This window comes from Dermochelys coriacea, chromosome 1 (assembly GCF_009764565.3).
Source record: "Dermochelys coriacea isolate rDerCor1 chromosome 1, rDerCor1.pri.v4, whole genome shotgun sequence".
Lineage (NCBI taxonomy): Eukaryota > Metazoa > Chordata > Testudines > Dermochelyidae > Dermochelys > Dermochelys coriacea.
Genome location: NC_050068.2, coordinates 340,117,517 through 340,145,357, shown reverse-complemented (window position 1 = coordinate 340,145,357; position 27,841 = coordinate 340,117,517). Strand labels below are relative to the sequence as shown.

The following is a 27,841-nucleotide window of genomic DNA, read 5'->3' as shown; positions in this document are numbered from 1 at the left end:
TTTGTTTGTGTTTCTTTCCCACACACACACACCATTATTTTAAGTCCAGTGCTGAGCTCAGAACAAAAACCAAGATATCCTTTTGTATAACAAAACTAATTTGGAGGTGGGTAAGGAGGTAGCTTTGTGGATGTTTATGGAGAATGCCTCCCAAGCATAATGGGTAACATGGGTCAGTGCTGTGCATATCTACCTTCAAGTCCCTCCTCAAAACTCTTTGTTGCCATGACGCTACACAAAACTTGACAACAGTTAGACTGCCTGTGTGTATGACCAATGCTTATCAGCAATATGGCTTGGTACTGTCCTGTCTGTATCCATCTGCTGTCTCAGACTTTATGTAATGAGTGAAGAAATGGTACACAAAGTTATTGAGGATAGCATAAGAAGAAAACATATAAGGAAAATCCATCCTGAGACACAGATTTTCCTTCTCACTTAAGGTAGACAGATAACTAGGGCCCTACCAAATTCACGGCCATGAAAAACGTGTCAGACCATGGAATCTCATCTCCCCCAACCATGAAATTTGGTCTTTTGTGTGCTTTTACCGTATACTATACAGATTTCATTGGGGGGCGGGGGGGGGGGGAACAGCATTTCTCAAATTAGGGGTCCTGACCAAAAAGGAAGTTGCAGGAGGGTCACAAGGTTATTTTAAGGGGTCATAGTATTGCCACCCTTACTTCTGTGCCGACTTGAGTGCTAGGCGGCATACCATACCATGCTACCCTTACTTTTGCGCTGTTGCTGGCAGTGGCTCTGCCTTCAGAGCTGGGCTCATGGCCAGCAGCTGCCACTCTCCAGCTGCTCAGCTCCGAAGGCTATGCCACCGCCAGCAGCAGCGCAGAATTAAGGGTAGCAGTGCCGCAACCCCCATCCGCCCCAATAACTTTGCAACCTTTCCCACAACTCCTTTTTGGGTCAGTACCCCTACAATTACAACACCATGAAGTTTCAGATTTAAATAGCTGAAATCATGAAATTTACCCCCTTTTAAAATCTGATGACAGTGGAAATTGACCAAAATGGACAGCGAATTTGGTAGGCCCTAAAGATAACAGTAGAAAGAGGTGGAACAATGTCCTGAATGCTATCCTTCTGATCATGAAGGAACTGGACACAGAGATACTAGCTATCATCCACAAGACTGTTGGGAACAGACTCAAACTTGACAAAAAAAGTGCTTTTGGAGGGGCAATAGTGATCATTAAAGAATTTTCCAAAGTAGCCAGAACTAGAACTCACTTTGCAGCACCTATTTCTCACCACCTTTCAGTCTACAACAAAATGCTGATTTCAGAAATGGGTGCAATACTACGGCAAAGGAAAGACATGTGCCATATGCATTCAGAATCTTCAAACACAGAAGCTTAAAAAATTGTTTATTAAAAGGGAAGGATGTGTGATGCAGCTGTCATTATTATATAAGAATGTGGATGTACAGATCAAAGCTCATCCTCCATTTTGGAAAGTAGGGTCCTGTACTACAAGAGGCATGGCTGAAGTTTACAGCACGTGCACTATTGCTATGTTATGCAATATTTAAATAAAAATAATTTGTTGTTAAAATACAAAGTTATCTATACCCTAAAACGATCATCACATCGAGAGGTTCGCACAATTTGAAAAGGCCCTGAATGCCATTATTCTGTATGCTCCAGAGTTCAGAATTCAGTCAGACTTGCTGCTTAATTTTTAAACAGGAATGATAATAATTAAGAAAAAATAATACAGATTGTTTTGTGACCTGAAACTTGTACATCTTCAAGAGTATTTGTATATTATACTGTTAGTTATGTTTTGTAATCCTTCCAAAATATGCAATACAAATATTTTTTTTAAAAATTGCTGAATGCCTTTGAAATCACGAAAAATATCTTTTCTTGTGCTAGTAAAATGAATCTTGAAATTTATTTTGACTTTCCATTACTAACCTAAGAAAAAACTTCCACTATGCTCATTTTAAAAAAAACTTGACTGCACAATAGGTTATAAAGGCCAAAAAGTTAATTGGAGCTGAATTTGCTTTTTAACAGCATTTCCCCGACAATTCCACCAGTGCTGATTAGCAATGCACAATTTCAGAGAGTAGAATCAATCTAAGGAAATGCATCACATATTATAAGGTAGAATTCATGGTACACTAAGTAAGGTTGTATTATAACTGATAGTAATTCCCTATTCTCAGGAGTAAAAAAAAAAAACTTCGTAAGAAAATAAAATCTCTGCCAATCAAACTCCCATATACAAGGTCTCAATCCCAAAGAGAATTTACAAAAATAAATTAAAAATTAAGTTTTGAACTCTGAATTTGTTTGAGGGTCTGCCTGTGGCGGAGACTACTCAGATCTCCCCAGAGAAGTGGGAGTCAAGTCACTATCTTGACTGACAGGCCTGACTCTTATAGATTCATAGATACTAAGGTCAGAAGGGACCATTCTGATCATCTAGTCCGACCTCCTGCACAGCGCAGGCCACAGAATCTCACCCACCCACTCCTATGAAAAACCTCACCCATGTCTGAGCTATTGAAGTCCTTAAATCATGGTTCAAAGACTTCAAGGAGCAGAGAAGCCTCCCTCAAGTCAACCATGCCCCATGCTACAGAGGAAGGCGAAAACCCTCCAGGGCCTCTCCAATCTGCCCTGGAGGAACATTCCTTCCCGACCCCAAATATGGCAATCAGCTAAACCCTGAGCATATGGGCAAGATTCACCAGCCAGATACCCAGGAAAGAATTTTCTATAGTAACTCAGATCCCATCCATCTAATATCCCATCTCAGGGGATTTGGCCTATTTACCCTGAATATTTAAAGATCAATTACTTACCAAAATCCCATTATCCCATCATACCATCTCCTCCATAAACTTATCGAGTAGAATCTTAAAGCCAGATAGATCTTTTGCCCCCACTGCTTCCCTTGGAAGGCTATTCCAAAACTTCACTCCTCTGATGGTTAAAAACCTTCGTCTGATTTCAAGTCTAAACTTCCTGGTGGCCAGTTTATACCCATTTGTTCTTGTGTCCACATTGGTGCTGAGCTGAAATAATTCCTCTCCCTCTCCTGTATTTATCCCTCTGATATATTTATAGAGAGCAATCATATCTCCCCTCAACCTTCTTTTAGTTAGGCTAAACAAGCCAAGCTCCTTAAGTCTCCTTTCCTAAGACAAGTTTTCCATTCCTCGGATCATCCTAGTAGCCCTTCTCTGTACCTGCTCCAATTTGAATTCATCCTTTTTAAACATGGGAGACCAGAACTGCACACAGTATTCTAGGTGAGGTCTCACCAGTGCCTTGTATAACGGTACTAAAACCTCCTTATCCCTACTGGAAATGCCTCTCCTGATGCATCCCAAAACCGCATTAGCTTTTTTCACAGCCATATCACATTGGCAGCTCATAGTCATCCTATGATCAACCAATACTCCAAGGTCCTTCTCCTCTTCCGTTACTTCTAATTGATGCGTCCCGAACTTATAGCTAAAATTCTTGTCATTAATCCCTAAATGCATAACCTTACACTTCTCACTATTAAATTTCATCCTATTACTATTACTCCAGTTTACAAGGTCATCCAGATCCTCCTGTATAATATCCCGATCCTTCTCCAAATTGGCAATACCTCCCAGCTTTGTATCATCTGCAAACTTTATTAGCACACTCCCACTTTTTGTGCCAAGGACAGTAATAAAAAGATTAAATAAGATTGGTCCCAAAACCGATCCCTGAGGAACTCCACTGGTAACCTCCCTCCAACCTGACAGTTCGCCTTTCTTCACATGTAGATAAGAAGGAGGAAAACCCTGACAGAAAGCCTGGATGTGAGGCAGAAATACCAATAATGTAACAAGATTTGAATTCATAATTAATCTTTGTAACGAACAAACATTTCACTGATATTTTTTAGTACACAGGCGCAATTTGGTGCCACTTGAGTTCATTAATGCCTGGCTGCGCCCAGGAATTGAAGGATATTGGTTATGCCTCACCATAAACTATGGCTTTATCACATTTTCCAAAAACCTTACTTAATGTTAATACAGCTTTCCTAATACACCAAGTTAATACAGCTTTGATGTATGGGTTTTTCTATTTATTTCTACCTCCAAGATCAATTAAAGTTACAGTACTACCATTTTTAATATTACTCAATGCAAAGCTTCAGCAGCCTGGTTTTCATCTTCAATTTATATTCCCTTGTAAATCCCTACTACTTTTATATGCCTCACTATAACACACAAACATGTTTGACATCCAAATTCAAGTCAGTGAGACCAATTGCATGAATAAGGGTTGCAGGACCCAGGTCTACGACGGCTTTTGGAAGCCATGGTGGTCTGAGCTATGTAGAAGTGATCTTGGCAATGTATAAATGATGGAGTGATGGTATTAAAAGGAACTAATGTTTTAGAGACTAAAGACAATATTCCAACAAGGTCAATGCATAAATAAACTGAAATGAAAAGAAGAAAAAAACCAACATTATGCTTATCAAATGTTTCCTACTAACATTAGATAGATAAAAAAATCAATGTCTTCATCTGGAGGCATTTAATGGAGTATCTAACAGTTCTTGATTGAAATCCATTTTTTGCTTCATTATTTTCATTTTTGCTGCCTGCTGCAAAAATGCATTAGGCAACTAATAAAAATTCAAAACACTTAAAGAATACAGTTTGATAGGAAAAAAAATGGGTACATATCAGTCTCTTAGTGAGAGAAAAAGTACTGATGGCTGCTGCTTGATGTATGCCCCAGGCAAAGCAATAATCTCCAGCATTAGCAAACTATTCTGAAACATGTTCAGTATTTTAACAGATTGCTTAGAATAAAGAGAATAAGACTATGAGCCAAAAGCTCAGCTATTGTAAATCGGTGCACCTCCACTGAAATCAGTTCACCCGCCTCCCATGCTTGCAGAACAAATATAGTGGTCTCTGCCCTGCAGCGTTATACTCCAATTTCAGACATGACAATGGGTGACAGCATCAAAGTGGGAGATGGGATGAGGAAAAAAACAACTTAAGGGACGCTTAAAGCAGGTAAGATTAAGTTTATTATTACATGTCTTGATAGTTTTCTTTTTAAAAACTATAAATTGATAGCAGAAAAATCTCCATCTTATTGCAGTATATTTTTGACCAACAGATTTTGAGAGTCAAGCCTTGATCAACATCTATCCCAGAATTCCAAGTAGTTGTTGCCTTTGGCAGCTCTCAAAAAAAATACTACACATCCTTCACAGATAGTAGAGCTAAAGATAGAGGAGACAAAAGATATACACAATTCTGCAGTGGATAATATAGATCTCCGTAGCTGATTAAACAAAGGAAATACAGGTGTAGAATTTGAGACCTATTGCTTAATCACTGTATACCAGATAAGCAACTGAAGTAATTAGCTCTGATTGGTGCCAAATGAAGTATCCAAGCATACTTCAGATGACTGAGGCTGCTTAATCTTGCAAGGGGATGTCTTTCAGTGATTTGGTAGGTGAGCGAATATCTTTTATTGGACCAATTTGTGTGGGTGAGACACAAGATTTCAAGCTGACACAGAGCTCTTCTTCAGGTCATATTTCAGTGACTTAGTGATTTCCATATGGAGGAGCGTGAAGGCTCTGGCTGCATGTTGCCAGAGGCATGCCTGATTGGAGAAATAAGAAAGTGAGCGTGCTTTTTGCTGTCCTGACTTATCTACAGGCTATGCCCCTTCTACCCTAGGAAGCTGCTGAGACTGCTGTAATCATATTAGTCTTTAGTTCTCCCTCTGATGCTGAATAGTCTGAAGATTAGGAAGTGCAGGTGTCACCTCATGCAAAAGCCACTGATCTTCAGGGCCACCAAATACTGCCTCTCCTACATCTGTCCTATGTTTTGGGAACATGGGAAGGAGGATATAGAGGTAGATATTACCATATCAGAGGTAGAAGTGAAACTGAAACAGCTTAATGGGACTAAATCGGGGGGCCCAGATAATCTTCATCCAAGAATATTAAAGGAATTGGCACCTGAAATTGCAAGCCCATTAGCAAGAATTTTTAATGAATCTGTAAACTCAGGAATAGTACCGAATGATTGGAGAATTGCTAATATAGTTCCTATTTTTAAGAAAGGAAAAAAAAGTGATCCAGGTAACTACAGGCCAGTTAGTTTGACATCTGTAGTATGCAAGGTCCTGGAAAAAATTTTGAAGGAGAAATTAGTTAAGGATATTGAAGTCAATGGTAAATGGGACAAAATACAACATGGTTTTACAAAAGGTAGATCGTGCCAAACCAACCTAATCTCCTTTTTTGAAAAAGTAACAGATTTTTTAGATAAAGGAAATGCAGTGGATCTAATTTACCTAGATTTCAGTAAGGCGTTTGATACCGTGCCACATGGGGAATTATTAGTTAAATTGGAGAAGATGGGGATCAATATGAACATCAGAAGGTGGATAAGGAATTGGTTAAAGGGGAGACTGCAACGGGCCCTACTGAAAGGCGAACTGTCAGGTTGGAGGGAGGTTACCAGTGGAGTTCCTCAGGGATCGGTTTTGGGACCAATCTTATTTAATCTTTTTGTTACTGACCTTGGCACAAAAAGTGGGAGTGTGCTAATAAAGTTTGCAGATGATACAAAGCTGGGAGGTATTGCCAATTCGGAGAAGGATCGGGATATTATACAGGAGGATCTGGATGACCTTGTAAACTGGAGTAATAGTAATAGGATGAAATTTAATAGTGAGAAGTGTAAGGTTATGCATTTAGGGATTAATAACAAGAATTTTAGTTATAAGTTGGGGATGCATCAATTAGAAGTAACGGAAGAGGAGAAGGACCTTGGAGTATTGGTTGATCATAGGATGACTATGAGCTGCCAATGTGATATGGCTGTGAAAAAAGCTAATGCGGTTTTGGGATGCATCAGGAGAGGCATTTCCAGTAGGGATAAGGAGGTTTTAGTACCGTTATACAAGGCACTGGTGAGACCTCACCTAGAATACTGTGTGCAGTTCTGGTCTCCCATGTTTAAAAAGGATGAATTCAAACTGGAGCAGGTACAGAGAAGGGCTACTAGGATGATCCGAGGAATGGAAAACTTGTCTTAGGAAAGGAGACTTAAGGAGCTTGGCTTGTTTAGCCTAACTAAAAGAAGGTTGAGGGGAGATATGATTGCTCTCTATAAATATATCAGAGGGATAAATATAGGAGAGGGAGAGGAATTATTTCAGCTCAGCACCAATGTGGACACAAGAACAAATGGGTATAAACTGGCCACCAGGAAGTTTAGACTTGAAATCAGACGAAGGTTTTTAACCATCAGAGGAGTGAAGTTTTGGAATAACCTTCCAAGGGAAGCAGTGGGGGCAAAAGATCTATCTGGTTTTAAGATTCTACTCGATAAGTTTATGGAGGAGATGGTATGATGGGATAATGGGATTTTGGTAAGTAATTGATCTTTAAATATTCAGGGTAAATAGGCCAAATCCCCTGAGATGGGATATTAGATGGATGGGATCTGATTTACTATAGAAAACTCTTTCCTGGGTATCTGGCTGGTGAATCTTGCCCATGTGCTCAGGGTTTGGCTGATTGCCATGTTTGGGGTCGGGAGGGAGTTTTCCTCCAGGGCAGATTGGAGAGGCCCTGGAGGTTTTTTTGCCTTCCTCTGTAGCATGGGGCATGGTTGACTGGAGGGAGGCTTCTCTGCTCCTTGAAGTTTTGAACCATGATTTGAGGACTTCAATAGCTCAGACATGGGTGAGGTTTTTCATAGGAGTGGTGGGTGACATTCTGTGGCCTGCGCTGTGCAGGAGGTCGGACTAGATGATCAGAATGGTCCCTTCTGACCTTAGTATCTATGAATCTATGAACATGCAGAAGCTCTAGAAAGATATACTTGCACACGAGACATGCAAATATAGGTCATCTAGGCTCCTTTGAAAATCCCAGTTTAAGGCACTGAAGTAAGGATACAAGCAGGAAAAATTGTACAAAGTGTTACACACACCTATCAGAGGATGCAGAAGAGGTAGTATAAACCTTAACTATAGGTATACCTGGCAGTCCACTATAATGATGCATTGTTTTGTGTGAGCAATAGTAGGGGCTCATGTAAAGACTACTAAAATGAATTTGCACAAGGGGATAAAGTTGGAGTTGTGGGTTCCACTTTAATTTTGGCATCTCTTGACTCTGAATGCTTAACTGTGCAACCTTAACATTGCCTTACTGTAGTTTTTAAAATAGACCTTGCAAACAGAACTCCAGCTATCTAATAGGAAGATGATGTGTGAATTTGAACACAACAAAGATCGTAGTTAGAAAGAGTTAAGACAGAAGATGTGCTTCACTGGAGTTCTAACATCAAAAATAAAATGTTTCAGCTTCTTAACAAAAATTTTACCTCTTAATAAAAACAAGCACAAAGGCCTGAAAAATGAACAATTAAGGAATTCAGCAAGTTCCAAATGGCATACAAATCATTCAGTCATCAGGCCTTTAAAATCAGGCATTCTTCAAACTGCTCCCACTACATGCATTGTATGATGTAAAAATCATCAGACTCCAATAGTGATCTTCATAGTACTTGCTAGTGCTCCATGAACAACAAGCTGGTTACATGGTTCTTGTTTCCAGCTGCTAAAATTCATTAACCAATCAGCTAAAATAATAAAGGTAAAATCCTGGATCCAAGGACATCAACAGAAGTTCTGCCATTGACTTCAAAGTAACCAGGATTTCACCTTAAATTCTTTCCTAAAATTACTTACCCATGCATTGTAAATGGGAGGGGAAGCATCAACAAGATAAACTCTCTATATTAAGGCAAAGACCACGATAGGAAAGTTTGAAAACGCTTGCTGGTGGCTAGTTGATGAGACATGGTAGATTGATTTGAAGGCTGTCATCTCCTTGAGGGCCACTATTTCTGGCCTTGTAGCTCATATTGCCTGTGTGTCTGCGTATATGGTGTGGACCGGAATCTTTGAGGGTTGTAATATCTGCCTTGTAGTCTTTTTGTCCAAGGAGATACACAGGGACTTCGGAGTCACCCTCAAGTCCTTGAGGGTGTGCAAAGACTCATCCATTTTGGCCCCGAAAAGTTTGGGCCCTTCCCAAGGCAGATCCTCCACTGTTGCTTGTACCTCCTTGGGGAAGCCAGAGAGATGCAGCCAAGACGCCCTTCTCATTACGATCACAGAGGCAGTAGATAATGCTGCTGTATCTGCAGAACGTACAGAAGCTTGCAGTGCTGTCCTGGAGATCATAGGTGCCGATTCCGTGGGTGCTCCCGGGGCTGGAGCACCCACAGGGAAAAATTAGTGGGTGCTCTACACCCACCAGCAGCCAAGCTTCCCGCCCCACCTCACCTCCTCCTCCGCCTCCGCCCCTGAGCGCGCTGCATCCCGGCTCCTCCGCCTACCTCCCAGTGCTTGCCGCCACCAAACAGCTTTAGCAAGCTCTGGGAGGGAGGGGGAGGAACGGGAATGTGGCACACTCGGGGGAAGAGGCGGGGAAGAGGTGGGGCCGGGGCAGGGATTTGGGGAAGGAGTAGAATAGGGGCAGGGAGTTGGGGCGGGGACTTTGGGGAAGGGGTTGGAATGGGGCAGGAGGGAGCAGGGTGGGGGGGCAGAGAGGGATCTAGCACCCACCAGCGCCATTAGAAGTCGGCGCCTATGCTGGAGATCAGTTGGCCATCGGAAATGATTGCACCGAATTGCTCTTTTCTCTTCTCAGGAAGAAATTCAATATAATCTGATAGTTTGCCATAATTTGTGTGGTCTATTTTGCTACTAGAGCCTCATAGTTAGCAATTCTAAGGTGTAGCATCGCTGAGGAATACGCTTTTCAGCCAACGAGGTTGAGCCTCTTCCAGTCTTTGTCATATGGTGTGTTTTTGAGGTATGACCTTCTGTTCTTTAAGAGCACACACTACCAGAGAGTTTGGTGCACGATGTGAAAAAAGAAACTGTTCCCTTTGTAGGGACATAATATTTTCTGTCAGACCTTGGGAAGGATGGAGGGATTGTCGCAGGGGTCTGTCAGGTGTGTTTGATAGGTTCCATGATCGCATCATTCATGGGTAAAGCAATTTTAGACTATGCTGACATTTGCAAGATGTCAATGAGCTTATGTTGGATCTCCTGCACATCCTCTAGTGAGATGTCTAGTGAATCTGCAACTCTTCTATAGAGGTCCTGGAAGTGTTTAAAGTCGTCCCCCATGTTAGGAAGAGTGGGCATGATAGTGTTGTCCAGGGAAGATGAAGAAAAATGGGTTGTTGGTTCGGCCTCCTGATCAGAGGTTTCTTCCTGTTTTCAGTGATCTCTTCAGGGGGCTCAGATGGTACTGGTACCAACGGCACAGGTGACTGCTGTATACCCTCCCTGTGTCTGCTAAGAAGTGTGAGGTGGTGCAGGTGATGCATCATTCATGGGGCCCCATACTGCCACTGTGGCAGGAAGGGCATTGGTGGGACATGTTTGATCCATTTGCGGATGGGAGAAGTGTAGTGCTCGGGGTATATTTCTCTCTTTTTCTCATCCTCTTAATCGCTCGAAAATGGGGGAGCAGATGGCGGTGGAGCAGTGAGGCGGCTCAGTACTGACAGTGCTATCGTGACCTCGGTGTCGAGAACGGGAGAGCCATGAGGTCTGTAGGTAAGAAGAAATGTTGTGGTATCGACAACAACAGTACTGGGGATGTGGTAATGATGGGTACCGGCTGCCGTGGAGGAGTTGTCAGTACAGGTGAACAGGTCAATTGCACTGTGCTGATAGGAGGTGGCAGCATAGGCTGCAGTTGTCTTGATATGCCCAGTGTTGGGATGACTCCGCTGGTGCCGAGGCATGGGGTTTGTTTCCCTTTGTTGCCTGCACTGGAGCTAGCTCTCAGGAGTCCTTAGCTCTCATGGTACCTATGGTACGGGAAGGTCCTGCTATCTTGGCTGTGGAGCCTGTTGGTGTTGTCGGTACCGATGAGGTCCCCCGGTTTGGGGAATGGCATTTTTTTGGTCAGTTCCCAAGCCGGTGGGGACAGAGTATTCTTTTTAGCCATCCTTTCAGTTGGGTGGTCTGTCACGAGTCATGGGCAAAGAAGAGCCCCTGTCAGAGGCTGCAGTCAGTGAACTGTGTCCTGGGGGTATCCGTGCTTCTGGCTCAGATGCCAGACGGAGAGACTTCTCCTTGAGTAGCAGTTTAAGCTGCGAGTATCTGGCTTTCCTGATCCGGGCTGTTAGTTTGTGACAATGTGAGCACTTCTGAGGCACACGTGTTTTGCGTAAGCAGTGAACACCCTGAGTGTGTCCGTCTGAAACAGGTATTGAAAGCCTGCAGGTGAGGCAGTGTTTAAACCCCGGTGAACTAGGCATGCCCCTGAGAGGAATATTTCCCTTCCCCGTAAGGGGAGAAGTAAACACTATTCTAATAGTTAAAAAAAAAAAAAAGTTTATTTCTTTTGTTTAAGAAAAATAAACGGGAAGATAAACAATATCTATTTGAGGTAGAACTAACAGAAAAAGGGTTAAGTTACTAAGCTCTGAGGCACTGCTGAATGCTCCAACTCAAGCCAAAGGCAGTAGAGAAGGAATTGAGGAGGGGTTGGTCGCAACGTACCAGTTAACTGCCTGAGGCAGCATGAAATGGGGACCGCGCGTGTGTAACCCAACCAGACACTGCTACCACAAATCTCCAAATACAAGCACAGGGGCGCTCAAACACCTAAAGTGGAGCACTCACAGGAACATCACTCGAAGAACAAAAAACAAGTTAGAGTCTCAATCTGATGAAAATAAAATCAGAGGGAAGTTTTTTGGTCACAGGACCAATGGAACAAACCAAATATTGCAGCTTCCTTTCAGTTGGTTCAAGTGTTCACAAATACAAGGCAGATTAATTCAGCCAAGGCTCAGTTGCAGATGGAAATGTTTTTTCAAGAGAGGGACCAAAACTATAAAAAGCCCACCTCATTCTCCATACCTGAGAAGACAAAGGGAAAAAGCCGTTGGACTCTAGGGGAGGGGTCCTGACCTCCACGTTTGATCACTACTCTGCTGGAGAATGTGGTAAGAAAGTTTGCTTTGCAACTAAGGTATTTTCTTAAGTAGACACTAGCAAGCATTTTATCTTCTTCCTGTAACCATTTCTGATTTTTATGCCTCATTACTTAAACTCACTTAAAATGTCTCTCTATGTAGTTACAGGTTTCAGAGTAGCAGCCTTGTTAGTCTGTATTCGCAAAAAGAAAAGGAGTACTTGTGGCACCTTAGAGACTAACAAATTAAGGTGCCACAAGTACTCCTTTTCTTTCTATGTAGTTAATTAGATAAAACAGTAAAACAAGTTTATTAAGTGTTTTCGCAAAAAGAAAAGGAGTACTTGTGGCACCTTAGAGACTAACAAATTTATTTGAGCATAAGCTTTCATGAGCTACAGCTCACTTCATCGGATGCATTTTGTTAAGTGTTTTGACACTGAATTTTCTGGGTAACTCCATTTGACATAATAACTGGCATATTATTCCATTAAAGGAATAACAGACTTAAAATATTTCTACTATCCAGGAAAGAGTTGGGTAGTACAGGACACACATTTCTGGGGGAAGATCTGGGACTGGGGGTATGTTGGGGATCATCCAGCAGTATAACCAAGGCTGATGAGAGCTGGGGTGTAACTGGCAGGTTGAAGTTTCACACAAACACTCAGGGTGAGGCTTGCATGCTGGAAGGAAGTTTGCGAGCAGCCCAGGTGGGAGCTATACAGCAAGGCATTGTAAGGCATCCAAGGTTGCAGGGCAGGGGTGACAGCCCCATCCTAGTCTGGATTCTGCCGCAGTATATCACACTCTTCTCATATGATCCATACCCTTCATAATTTTTGTTGCTCTTCTCTGTATCTTTGCCAATTCTAACTGAGCTAGGGCAACCAGAAATTATGCAGTATTCAGTATGAGGGACCATGGATTTATATACTGAGATAATAAGACAGAAAATATAATACACCCCTTTCCTAATAGTTCCTAGCATACTGTTAGCTTTTTTGACTGCCACTGCACATTGAGCAGATGCTGTCAGAACTATCCATGATGACTTCACGGTCTCTTTCTTGAGTGGCAACAGCTAATTTAGACCACATCATTTTGTACATATAGGTGGGATTACGTTTTCCATAAGCATTATTTTGCACTTATCAATATTAAATTTCATCTGCCATTTTGTTGCCCAGTCATCCAGTTCAGTGAGATCCTTTTGCAGCTCTTCGCAACCAGCTTTGGACTTATCTTAAATAATTTTGTAACCTCTGCAATTTTTGCCACCTCACTATGTATCCTTTTTTCCAGATTATTTATTAATATGTTGAATAGCAAAGGTCTTAGTACAGGCCCTTGAGAGACCCTGCTATTTATCTTTCTCCATGGTGAAAATTACCATTTATTCCTACTCTTTGTTTTCAATCTTGTAACCAGTTATTGATCCATGAGAGGACCTTGCCTCTGATCCCATGACTGCTTAAGTTTCCTTAAGAGCCTTTGGTGAAAGACCTTGTCAAAGACTTTCTGAAAGTTCAAGTACAATATATCCACTGAATCACCCTTGTCCACATGCTCGTTGACAAACCTCAAAGAATTCTAATACTCTGGTGAGGCATGATTTCCCTTTAAAAAAGCCATGTTGCTCTTCCCCAACATATCTTGTCTTACATGTGTGATAATTTTGTTCTTTACTGCAGTTTCGACCCATTTTCCTGGTGCTTAAGTTAGACTTACCACCCTGTAATTGCCAGGATCACTTTTGGAACCTTTTTATTTAAAAAAAATAAAGTTACATTAGCTATCCTCCAGTCATCTGGTACAGAGGTCGACTTAAGCGATAGCTTACATTCCACAGTTAGTAGCTCTTCAATTTCATATTAGAGTTCCTTCAGAACTTTAGGGTGAATACCATCTGCTCCTGATGACTTCTTACTGTTTATTTTATCAATTTGTTCCAAAAACTCCTCTACTGGCACCTCAATCTGGAACAGTTCCTCAGATTTGTCTCCTAAAATGAATCTGTCTAGTGGGAGAATCTTCCTCATACCCTCTGCACTGAAAACCGATGCAATACATTTTGCTTCTCCACAACAGCCTTGTTTTCTGAGTGCTCCTTTAGCACCTTGATTGTACAGTGGCCCCACAGATTGTTTGGCTGCTGCTGAACTTAAAAAAAAAATTGCTGTTAGGTTATATCTTTTGCTAGTTTCTCTTCAAATTCTTTTTTGGCCTGAGTACTTATATTTTTAAACTTGATTTGCCAGAGTTTATGCTCCTTTCTATTCTCTTCACTATGATATGACTTCCAATTTTTAAAGGATGCCTTTTTGATTCTAACTGCCTTTTACTCTGCTGTTTAGCCACGGTGGTTTGGGGGAGGTGTCCTTTTTCTGTTTTACTTTGGGTTTTTTTTTATTTTTATTTGGGTTATAAGTTTAGTTTGAGTCTCTATTACGGTGCTTTGAAACAGTTTCCATGCAACTTGAAGGTATTTCAATCTGTGACTATTTCTTTTACCACTTCCCCTGGAGTCTATTCTGCAACCTAGTATATCTGTCAGCAGGCTTTTCTGGATATTCAGCTTAAAAATTTCCCTTTATTAATTTCATACTGTTAATCCTTATTACTGTACTGCCTTGTACTTCTCTGACAACACTGCCCTATTTATGGCCCCTATTGCCTTAATTTACCAGCAATTTATTTTGACAATTTGTTTTTAAAAAACATTTTAATAACTGGGCCACACCAATTTCTTTTCAATAGCCAGCATCAATAGTACATCCAAAATTTATCAAAAGAATTACAAAATGGAAAACAACATTCATGTGAATAATCTGAATAGTTTTCCTGATGCAGTAGTTATTAAAAATGGAATAGTATGCATTAGATGCAGGCAGTACTAGACATTGTAAACAACAAATTACCACTATAATAATCATTGGAACTGACCAAAGTTTCACAATTGATATTTCACTGTGGTTTTAAATTACAGTTAGTATCAAGGTTAGGAATTCACCTTGAAATGAAATCTCACTTTTGTACTATTTTTGTTGTCCTTGTAGAACACCGTATATGGAGGCTCCAATGTCAGGGCTTTAAGCTCCGACACTGATCTCATGGATATTAACGCCACAAGGAATGCGACCTTCCATGACAGGTGAGAGAGAGAGCAGGAGCCCATTGGCACAAAGGGTGGGCCAGTGATCTTAGAAAGAACCAAGTTAAGGTCCCACTGCATGACAGGAGCCCGGGCCAGTGATAAGAGTCTCTCAAGCCCTCTCAGGAATTGGACCGACATGTTGTGTGAAAACACCATCTGACCTTGGATTGGCAGATGAAAAGCAGAGATAGCCACAAGGTGCATTCTAATGGAAGAAGGCCAGCCCCTGGTTCTTAAGATGGAGCAGGTAATCTTAGATAAATTGTAAAGAGGAGTGCATTGGAGAGACGCTACACTCAGATGTCCAGTGGGAGAACCTCATCCATTTGGCCAGGTACTGGAAGGCTCTCCTGGAAGGCTTCCTGCTTTCCAAGAGAATTTGCTGGACCTTGTTAGAGCAGGCCCGCTCCTCCAAGTTCAGCCAGGCAGCATCCATGCCAGGAGGTGGAGGGGGGTGAGGCTCGGTGTAGGAGATGCCTGTGATTCTGCGAGAGCAGATCCAATCGGTCAGGAAGGGGCTGGGGAGCGGCCACTGCCAGGTCTATTAGTAAGCTGAACCTATGTTGGCGTGGCCATGCTGAGGCAACCAGTATGACTTGGGCCTCGTCTCTCTTGACCTTTGACAGGACTCTGTTGATGAGCGGAATCGGTGGGAACGCATACATCAGACCCCTTGACCATGACAGGAGGAAGGCGCCGGAGAGGGAGTCTTTGCCCAAACCTTGTAGGGAATGGAAGTGATGACATTTCCTGTTCTGTCTGGTGGTGAACAGGTCCACTTGGGGAGTTCCTCACCTCTGGAAGAGGGTCCGTGCTACCTCCAGATGGAGCGACCACTTGTGGTAAGAGGAAAATAATCTTCTGAGGCAATCTGCCCATGTATTCCTGATGCCAGGGAGGTGACAGGCCTCCTGCTGGATTGCGTGGTTGATGCAGAAATGCCACAGTCAGAGTGTCTCTTGCCAGAGGGCCAACGAGCATGTTCCCCTCTTGCCTGTTGATGTAGAACATCCAGGCCATAATGTCCATCACCACTCTCACCACCTTGCCTGCCAGGTGCAGTAGAAAGATTCTGCAGGCCAAATGTACTGCTCTGATTTCCTTGATGTTTATGTGGAATGTCATCTCCTCTGGGAGCCACATGCCGTGGGGTCTAGAAATTGCTGAGATGTGCTCCCCAGTCTAGGTCTGAGGCGTCCAATATCAATTGATGGAGTGATAAAGGTCATCAAATGGAACTCCCTTCCAGGACCACCCTGGGGTCGAGTCCCCCATTGCAGCGAGATAAGTGTCGTCAGTTTGATGGTAATGATCTTTTCCAGGTGATCTCTGGACTGGGAATAGACTGTCACTAGTCACTGCTGTAAGAGCCACATCTGGAGCCTGGCATGGCCAACAACATATGTACATGCTGCCTTGTGACCCAGCAGGAGCAGGCAAACCCTGGTTGTGGTCAGGGCGAACAAGAAGACTCCTGCAATGAAGTCCACCAATGCCTGGAACCTCTCCTGCAGTAGAAACATTCTGGTGCAGATGGAGTCGAGCACCGCTCCGCGGAACTCAATCCTCTGCACCGGAACAAACCATCGACTTTTTGTCATTTACCAGCTAGCCCAAAGATGGGCACATGGCCTGCAGCACCGCAACATTCCTCTGAACTTGGGACCTGGAGCAGCCTTTGACGAGCCAGTCGTCGAGATACAGGTAGATCTAGATACCTCAATGTCTGAGGTAAGGGGCTACTATTGACATGCACTTGGTGAACACCCTCAGGGCTGTCGCAAGACCGAATGGGAGGACTGCGAACTGATAGTGGTCGGGTCCCACCGTGAAACTTTGTCTGTGACCTTGAAAGATCGCTATGTGGAAATATGCATCCTTCAAGTCGAGGGCAACATACCAGTCCCCGGAGCCAGGGAGGGGATGATGGAGGCCAGGGAACTTCAGCTTCTTTAGGTATTTGGTGAGATCTTGCAGGTCAAGGCTGGGCCATAGACCGCCCTTGGCTTTTGGGATTAAAAAGTACTGGGAACAGAACTCCTTCTTTCTGTACTCACGAGGAACCTTTTCCACTGCATCCAGCTGCAGCAACCCTTCTACCTCCTGCACGAGAAGACTCATGAGAGGGGTCCCTAAAAAGGGACTGAGAAAGGGATTGCGGGGTAGAAAACTGGAGGGTGTAACCCTGCGCCACAGTATTGAGGACGCAGCAGTCCAAAGGTACAGTGGTCCATGTGGGGAGGAAAAAAGAAAGGCAGTTGGAAAACAGCAGGAAAGACTGTTCCGGGGTATAGTCTGGTAGTTGCCCTCGAGCTCACTCTCAAATCATTTGCTTGCCCTCCTGCTTATTGCAGGTTGGGCCCAACTGGGCAGAGGGTGGAGACGCGTTGCTTGGACAGCACTTGTAGCGTCTACTCTTCTTATGGGGCAGCTTCTGCTGGGGTTGGCTCCCTTGATCCTGAGATGGCTACGGTTTGAACCGCTTACGGGCTGAACTGGGGACGTACAGCCCTAGAATTTTCAGGGTAGCACTCGAGTCTTTCAGTCCATGCAGCTTACTGTCCATCTGTTCTGCAAACAGGGCCTGGCCATTGAAGGGGAGGTCATGCATCGACTGCTTACCCTCAGTCCACAGACCCAAGAAGAGCAGCCAGGATGTCCTCAGTATCGAAATGGTCGAGGCCATGGTGCGAGCTGTAGAGTCTGCCGTGCCTGAAGCTGCTGGGAAGGCCGCTCTAGCCACCCCCATGCCCTCTTCAAGGATCACCCAGCAAACTCTTTCCTGCACCTTGAATTTGGCCAAGGTCTGCCCCATGTTGTAGTCGTAGCAGCCAAGGAGGTCTTGGTGATTGGCCCCTTTCAACTGAAGGCTGGAAGACTAATAAATTTTTTGCCCAAACAGATAGTCTCTGGGTCTTTATTCTTAAACTTTTCTGCCCTGTCAGCTCAGTCAAAGGTGTATGTCCATAGAGCCACCAAAGGATGATACAAACAGGATGCAGCCTTCTAATGAGGAGGAATGAAAAATACAAACTATGGATGATAATCATGGCCCACTGAAGTCTGTTACTAGTGAGACCTAATCTTGTGATAAGTTCCCTACATTCTGCGCATTTCTCTGCATCAGACAGAAATTCTGCAGCAGTTTAAACTTTTAAAATGAAGTTTTAAATAAAATGAAGATTAAATATACAATCACTACAGATTTCCTTATTTTTTTATTTTGATGTCTCGTTGAATTTTACACTGTCCCCACATTTCCAATTTTCTATATTCTACATTTTTTTTTATTTCACAATTCAAGGACATTATAAATGCTGTCAGGAAAAGTCAGTCTTGAAACTGAGTAAGGAACAGCTGGGAAGACAAAAGCCTTCAGATAAGCTTGTTCCCATAAAACTATCTATCAGTGAAATCGTTAATGCAGACTTTTGTTACCTTTAGATTTCAGAGTTAACGGCAAATTGAAAAGAATGGGGCAGTTCACATCTCTTGGGCCATTGTTACAGGCTTTCTATAAACTGCACTATGACTACACTGTACATATTTTCACGGTTATCTTTAAAACCATAAAATTAGAGTCTTATTTTTTTCCTTATATGAAAGCTTACAACTTGAATCACAATTCTTTGGCAAAGGGATAAATTCTGACGCTTCAGCACTGCAAAAGATACAAGACCATGACCATAATTAAAAAAAGTGAACCCAGTGTAAAATGGCTTTCCCACAAAGGGAGTTTGACATTCCTGTTTTGAGTATATTCTTCTTTGGGCAGTATGGCACATCTCAGAATAACAAATGTCATCTGGAATGAGTTCTAGGTTTGAGAATCATGGGGCTGCAGTGATGGCACTCAAGCAAACTTTCATTCTCAAGGATTAATGCATAAGTACACAGATACCAGGTCTCTTCTCTAATTACACAGACCTAAGATCTTTGCTAATTTATACAATCTTTGTGTATTATAAATCTTTCAGTTTCCATCCCAGCGAGTTGACTACACAGGGACTGGATTTTGTACAGTACTATGTACCAATGAATGATGTCAATATTGGAGAGAAAATATGATCTAATGATTAAGACACAGGACTAGAGTTCACGAGATCTGAGTTTCCAGAACACTGACTAGCTGAACAGAAAAAAGAATTATAGTAAAAGTGAGGGGTTGAGTGACCTTCAGAAGTTAGTCAAGAGAGGGAGGGTTATTCAGGTAGCAAGCATTAAAAATCAACGTAAAGGAGTAGTTCATAAGCAATGCCTAAATGCAGAATCTGTTTGCAAATTTCCAGCAGTTTGATTCAGCTCCTCTTAAAATCAATGGGAGACTTTTTCCATGACTTCAGTGATCTTTGATCTAGGCCCTAGGAAAGCAACAAGAAATAATTTTTCTTCCATGCCGCCCACATATGTGTTTTTCTCTTTTTTACCCAAAATACCTGCAATGTAACAATAGTAGTTTACAAAGTACACCATCTTTCATCCCACTAAACTCAAAAGCACTTTATAAACCAGATATGCAAGAATCAATTCACCCACCTCTGGAATAATGAAGCAAAACCACCCCCAAGGCAAAAGTTGACAGCTAATTAACAGCTTGTAGCAACATAGAACAGTATGGTCAGGAAGCGAGGAAGAATGCTATGAGAACATATTTATTAGGCCTTTTAAATAATGTCTTCATCAGCCATCAAACAATCTAGACTTCCCAATTTCTGAACTTTTTTTTTTTTTTTTAAAAACAGCGTTGGACAAATTTTCCATGAAACGCTAAGGCCTAGTCTATGCTATAAAGTTAGATTGACATAAGTCACCTGCATCAACCTATTTGTGCATGTGTCTATGCTCAAATTTGTCTCCAGCTGACAGCGACACAGTGAAACCACATCCTGAACAGCGTAGAGCTATGGTCAACCTATGCAGAACACTGAGGAGGAAGAGAAAGAAGAGGATTAGGGAGGACACATTTTGTGAGATCCCATAAACCAGTGCTGCATCAGACCGTGAACAAAGGGCTTGGTGGGGCAATATGACTGACTGCATGGAGAACCAGTCAGTGCTTGTGTCTCAGTGAAGCACCACGTATGGACCTGTCTGCAGCTGCTCCAGAAACACCACCAACAGCCTTGAATTGTTTCTCTCTATGTCCCTCAGCAAACTGGCCTAGAAGAAATCCTCACATCCCTCATTATTGCAGTACATTTTGAAGGTCTGCAAACACAGGAGAATCATGAATCCTGTATTTGCAGCATTCATGAGAATATTGCAAAGCTCTGTGGGCTCTATGCTTCTGTCAGAGATTGCAGAGACAGAAAAGTGCCATGTGGATTTGTGGGATTTTTTTTTTTTTTTTTGAAAAGGCACAAAAATTATAGAATATGAATGGTATTCTGAGATGGAAAAAGATGCATGCTTGGAACTTGACCCATAGATCCCAGAAATTCCTGGGCAAGTAATTTCTATCCCACAACACATGGCAAAAATTTCCCAAAAGGCACTGTACCCGATGATGGTATGTGGCACACTGGGACATTTACCCATGATGCACCACAATTTGCATTGACACAAGCACCCTGGTGAGTACACCAGCACCGACACCAGCAGCCAAGTATGCACAAGCCCAAGCGATATAAAATCTTCAGTACCAACATAACTTGCATCCACCACAGTTTGTAGTGTAGACATGGCCTAAAAATGCTGAAGAACCCTGATTGGCTAGTAGAAAGGTTAGCAAATCATTCAGTGCTGTTCAATATCTGTACATTGGTCTTCTAATAATATACTCTTACATCCATCTAAAGGCACTAATGGAACACAGACAGCTTTGGTAAAGACATTTCCAGGTCTTGAGGCCTATTTATGGCCTGATCTAATCCTCTATGAAGATAATGTTAACTGACAATGTTAACAGACTGTCATGACTGTGTTACCGAATACAGAAAAGTGAAGAAATACCAATCTTCCCTCTGCCTCCTTTTGTACATTTGTTATGCTGGTCTTTACTTACAATACCACATACTACAATTTAATCCTGTATTTTTATTTATTTTTTTATAAATAGTACATGATCAAATCTATACTTAAATGCGCCAGGAGTGCACACAATCTGGATTCTGGCATTTCCTGATTTTGAGTGCTTAGTTATGAAATTTTAGGCCCCATCCCTGCAAAGACTTAAGCACAAGCTTAACTTTACACAATATGAACAGTCCCAATAACTTTAATGGGACTAGTCAGTGAACAGCCTGAACCACAGGCATGTGTGTCTTTGCAGGGTCAGGATCTTCCTTTATTAATGTAGAATTTTGTATGAAATTTCCTACACTTTTTAAAATGAAAAAGATGGAAAAATTAGTGAAAATATCAAAAGAAGCTTCCCTCTCTAGGACTTCAAAACTTCTGATCTTCACTTTTCAAGTATTTTATATGTATATTACAATTTTAATTTTAGAGAGACGCGCTAGATGAAGTAATAACTTTTATCGGACCAACTTCCGTTGGTGAGAGAAATTTTTGTACTTACACGGAGCTTTTTTCTTCAATTCTCTAATACTCTTGGACCAACATGGCTACGATAACATTGCAAATTGTAATTCAAAAAATACAAATAACTTATCAAATCTTAATTCAGATGCATTATAAGTATCCACTGTAACTAAATATAACATTCACACCCAAATAAAGTAGTCCAAAAACTTTTCTATTCCCAACAACAGATCAATTTCAATCATAGAATGAAAAAGTTGGGCATATAATTATAGAAAAACCACAATGCAAGACCATTTAAAATGTATACATTGAATGGAATTCTGTTCTCACAGCAGCTCTATTACAAGTAAGCAATCAATATTTTCACCAATTAGGCATAGAACTTATTAGTATTTTTTGATGCAACAAAATTTTAATCTTATTTCCTTTTCAAACTAGCAACTTACTGTAGAAAACCAAATCTATCTGTGACTTTGTATAGAAGGTAGTCTGCATCTTCCCAAGGTTCAATCTGGGCACCCTCTCGTCCCTAAAAAGAAAAAGGGAGGCAACAATGAAGGCTTATGGCACCACATAGCAAGCTGATCTAAAACTTAAAAAGACAGGACATGAGTTCTAGTTGGAGGCATATTCTATATCTGTCCCCCAGAACACCACCACAGAACTCCCAATGACAGGTTTCAGAGTAGCAGCCATGTTAATCTGTATTCACAAATATTCATTTTTTTTGAGTACTTGTGGCACTTTAGAGACTAACAAATTTATTTGAGCATAAGCTTTCGTGAGCTACAGCTTACTTCATCGGATGCATTTGGTGGAAAATACAGTGGGGAGATTTATATACACACAGAGAACATGAAACAATGGATTTTATCATACACACTGTAAGGAGAGTGAGCACTTAAGATGAGCTATTACCAGCAGGAAGGGGGGAGGGGAGGAGGAAAATCTTTTGTGGTGATAATCAAGGTGGGCCATTTCCAGCAGTTAACAAGAACGTCTGAGGAACAGCAGGGGGTGGGGAGAGAGGAGGTGAAATAGCATAGGGAAATAGTTTTACTTTGTGTAATGACCCATCCACTCCCAGTTTCTATTCAAGCCCAAGTTAATTGTATCCAGTTTGCAAATTAATTCCAATTCAGCAGTCTCTCGTTGGAGTCTCTTTTTGAAGTTTTTTTTGTTGAAGGATAGCCACTCTCAGGTCTGTAATCGAGTCACCGGAGAGACTGAAGTGTTCTCCAACTAGTTTTTGAATGTTATAATTCTTGACATCTGATTTGTGTCCATTTATTCTTTTACGTAGAGACTGTCCAGTTTGACCAATGTACATGGCAGAGGGGCATTGCTGGCACATGATGGCATATATCACATTGGTAGATGCGCACGTGAACGAGCCTCTGATAGTGTGGCTGATGTGATTAGGCCCTGTGATGGTGTCCCCTGAATAGATATGTGGACACCACTGGCAACGGGCTTTGTTGCAAGGATAGGTTCCTGGGTTAGAATGTGGTTGCTGGTGAGTATTTGCTTTAGGTTGGGGGGCTGTCTGTAAGCAAGGACTGGCCTGTCTCCCAAGATCTGTGAGAGTGATGGGTCGTCCCTCAGGATAGGTTGTAGATCTTTGATGATGCGTTGGAGTGGTTTTAGATGGGGGCTGAAGGTGATGGCTAGTGGCGTTCTGTTATTTTCTTTGTTGGGCCTGGCCTGTAGTAAATAACTTCTGGGTACTCTTCTGGCTCTGTCAATCTGCTTCTTCACGTCAGAAGGTGAGTATTGTAGTTGTAAGAATGCATGATAGAGATCTTGTAGGTGTTTGTCTCTGTCTGAGGGGTTGGAGCAAAAGCGGTTATATCGTAGAGCGTGGCTGTAGACAATGGATCGTGTGGTGTTGTCTGGATGAAAACTAGAGGCATGTAGGTACGAATAGCGGTCAGTAGGTTTCCGGTACAGGGTGGTGTTTATGTGACCATCGCTTATTAGCACCATAGTGTCCAGGAAGTGCATCTCTTGTGTGGACTGGTCTAGGCTGAGGTTCATGGTGGGATGGAAATTGTTGAAATCATGGTGGAATTCCTCAAGGGCTTCTTTTCCATGGGTCCAGATGATGAAGATGTCATCAATGTAGCGCAAGTAGAGTAGGGGCATTAGGGGACGAGAGCTGAGGAAGCGGTGTTCTAAGTCAGCCATAAAAATGTTGGCATACTGTGGGGCCATGCAGGTACCCAACGCAGTGCCGCTGATTAGAAGGTATACATTGTCCCCAAATATGAAATAGTTATGGGTGAGGACAAAGTCACAAAGTTCAGCCACCAGGTTAGCCGTGACATTTTCGGAGATACTGTTCCTGACGGCTTGTAGTCCATCTTTGTGTGGAATGTTGGTATAGAGGGCTTCTACATCCATAGTGGCTAGGATGGTGTTTTCAGGAAGATCACCGATGGATTGTAGTTTCCTCAGGAGGTCAATGGTGTCTAGAAGATAGCTAGGAGTGCTGGTAGCGTAGGGCCTGAGGAGGGAGCCTACACAGCCAGACATCCTGCTGTCACGGTGCCAATGCCTGAGATGATGGGGCATCCAGGATTTCCAGGTTTATGGATCTTGGGTAATAGATAAAATACCCCAGGTCAGGGTTCCAGGGGTGTGTCTGTGCGGATTTGTTCTTGTGCTTTTTCAGGAAGTTTCTTGAGCAAATGGTGTAGTTTCTTTTGGTAACCCTCAGTGGGATCAGAGGGTAATGGCTTGTAGAAAGTGGTGTTGGAGAGCTGCCTAGTAGCCTCTTGTTCATATTCCGACCTATTCATGATGACAACAGCACCTCCTTTGTCAGCCTTTTTGATTATGATGTCAGAGTTGTTTCTGAGGCTGTGGATGGCATTGTATTCTGCACGGCTGAGGTTATGGGGCAAGTGATGCTGCTTTTCCACAATTTCAGCCCGTACACGTCAGCGGAAGCACTCTATGTAGAAGTCCAGTCTGTTGTTTCAACCTCCCAATCTCACCTACAAAGGATGAGAAAGCTCCACAACCATCCCACCAACTTTACTCATGTAAACAGTATTTCCACTGCAGAAGAGTTCATCAGGTTGTCTTTTTTGTACAACCCTTCAGGTCACTGGTGGAGTTGGGGTGCAATGCGGTAAAAGAAGAACAAATGAGTAGTGAGGAACAATGTTTTAAAAGGCTTTGAAGGACAGGATGCGTCTTTAACTTGATGTGGTGGACAAGGGAGCACTAGTGGAGAGATTAAAAAGGAAGGGGGTGATATGGATTGATCAACAGGGAAAGATTATTTTAGCAGCTGCATTTTGTAGAATGGGTGGGAGTAATATGTTTGTCACAGAAGTCTGAGGAAGTGGTGGAGGTGGCTGAAGATCATAAAGATCAGAGATCATGCAGCATTTTAGCTGTATGGGCAGAAAGAAAATGATGAGTCTTAGACATATGTGAATGAAGAGCAGCCAAACTTAGATACTGTCTGCGTAAGAGGAGCTAGAGGGAGGTGATGAAGATTTCCCCAAGGTTACATACAAGCCTGAGTGATACAGAAGATGGCAATTTCTAATAATAAATCAAAGTTGATGTGAGTGTATGCACACACATCTTTGTTGTTCATGACAGGTGCCATTCTGACAGCCAGTATGCCTCAGCACTGACCTGCCCAGGCCTCCTCCATGGGCAAGGCCAGTCTTTGATGCCTATACATTCAATAACTCCTGTGATAAAGGTGCTAGAAAAGGTCTCCATTAGCGCCAACTGTGATGGCTATTTTATAAGAATTCCTGTCTCCCAGTATATTGACTGGACCACCAGGACCATGGTAGAGCTGGAAGTGCAGGAGTTTTGGGTGCACTTGCAGAGTTGTGGAGTGAATGGAGAGTTGGAATGCAGGGCTCTGGAATGAACTGGCAGGGTTGAGATGCAAGAAGCTTGAAGTTCACTGACAGCTATGGGGTGCAGGAGTTGTGGTACACTGGCAGAGTGTTTGGTGCAGAAAGATTAGGGTGTAGGAAGGTTGGGGTACACTGGCAGAGCTAGGGAGTGTGCCCCCACCCTCTCTTGCCTCCTCTACCATCCCCATTTATCTCCCTCCTGATAGCCCCCTCCCCTTGCTGGAACCCCAAATCCCTATTCCCCTAACCCCGCACTTCTTCATCCCCTAATGCCCCTCCCCTCCCAGGATGCATTACATATCCAATTTCCCTCCCCATTGGAAGACTTCAATTACATTCCCCCCAAAATAAAACTGCCACTCGTGACTCACAAATTGCAGCAGCCTCCAGCTGCTCAGTTAAAAAAAAAAAAAAAAACACTCCTTTTATCTTAGGTGGGGGCTTGTGATTAAGTTATCCTTAATTATGTTAACTGAAGGGTAAGTTCACAGCCATCGCGATTTATCCAATCATTAACGTGTCTCAGTACAAGACTGCACTAGGAAACAATTTTTGAAAGTGCCTGTAATTCAAGAACTCCTTGGCTGAATGACTGCAAATTTGAATTCCTAATGCTGTCCTGCACCCTGCTGCCCACGAGGGGCACTAAATTTCAATGTAACACAAGCAACTATTCAGATTTTAGACTGCTTACAAGAATCAAGTTTTAAAGCTTATAAAATGGCAAGAATATAAACCTTCTAGCTGATTTTCTGTATTGATGCATGCATCATATTAAAAATGTATATTTTCTTAAATACTGTTCTCAGCATGGATACCCAAAGATTTAGTGCACCACCTTGGGTAAAATGTGACAGATTAGAACCATTTTGACCTGCTGGTGCCACAAGAATTTCTGGTTATCATATCAACAGTTTGACCTCTAGCTCCGTACAATGAAAATAAAAAATAAAATAAAATAAAATAAAATAAAATATATATATATAAAAAAACAGACACACACACACACACACACACACCACCTAGCCATTTTTTTAAATTTCTATTTTTTTCTGAGCTTACATATCTGGAACCCCTGGCTCAAATGACTCCAAATTTAAGTCATTAACGCTAGCCTGCACACTTCAGAGGCACACCAACTTTCAAAGAAACCTAAAAAAGTGTGTCTATTCTAGATTACTTAGCAAGGTCAACCTTTAAACAGATGATGTGATGCAACCTCAACTATAGTGGCACTGCTGCACCACTATCACTAAACAGTCTTTCAGCCATGATTGCTACCAACTTTGCACTAAAACTTTTGCTACAAAACAAATATCTGAAAAGAAAATCCCTATGGCTCCCTTAAAATCATACATATTCCACATTATATAGGTACAACTTTACTTTATATAAAATTTTGCATAATGTTTCCTTAACTCCACAAATTACCGTCTACCACAGTGATACTCACGGTATGTCTACACTACCCGCCGAATCGGCGTGAAGCAATCAATCCAGTGGGGATCGATTTATCATGTCTAGTGTAGACATGATAAATTGACCCCCAAGTGCTCTCCCGTACTCCACCACTGCGAGAGGCGCAGGCAGAGTTGACAGAGGAGTGGCAGCAGTCAACTCACCGTAGTGAAGACACTGTGGTGAGTAGGTCTTAATATGTCGACTTCAGCTAGGTTATTCACGTAGCTAAAGTTGCATAACTTAGATCGACAACCACCACCGCCACCACCCCGGTGTAGACCAGGGCTTAGACTGAGGTTTGGGAGCCACAAGTGGCTCTTTAATACGTCTCCTGCGGCTCTTTGCGACACATATTAAAACATTGTGTGATTTAATTATAAGCCAGTCTAAGCTATTAACCAATAAGGATGCTTTTATTATGTTATTAACCAAATAAGTTAATAACTTAGTGCAGGTTGATAACTTATTTGCTGTGAGAATAATATATACTACTATTTTATAGATATAAATTTATTATAGATATAGATATGTGTGCATGTAACTAAGTATTTCCTCTGTCATACCATTTAAATATGAATATATTACTATAGCCAGCTACTACTGTGGCTCTATTGGGTAATGTTGATCACTAATTTGGCTCTTGAACCACTGACGTCTGAGTATCACTGGTCTAGCATCTAGTATGGCTACCAATGATACCGTGATGAGCCTATGCAAGTAAGATGTAGGCATGCATAATCCAATTGTATGACAGTCTTACTTGCTATATGGTTCAAAAATAGCACAGGCTGAAATTATTTTCTTTACATAAAATAGG

General features: G+C 42.2%; 1 protein-coding gene across 5 annotated transcripts in view; it reads right to left on the bottom strand.

Moving 5' to 3' along the window:
- The window catches only part of USP6NL (USP6 N-terminal like), a 230,798-nt gene that overhangs the window by 97,818 nt on the left and 105,139 nt on the right, over nucleotides 1-27,841 (bottom strand). For all 5 annotated transcript variants that reach the window (XM_038397301.2, XM_038397294.2, XM_043498623.1 and 2 more), the window contains one exon: nucleotides 22,120-22,202. In XM_038397301.2, the coding sequence (XP_038253229.1) occupies nucleotides 22,120-22,202 (83 nt within the window). The remainder of the gene's footprint in view (nucleotides 1-22,119; nucleotides 22,203-27,841) is intronic.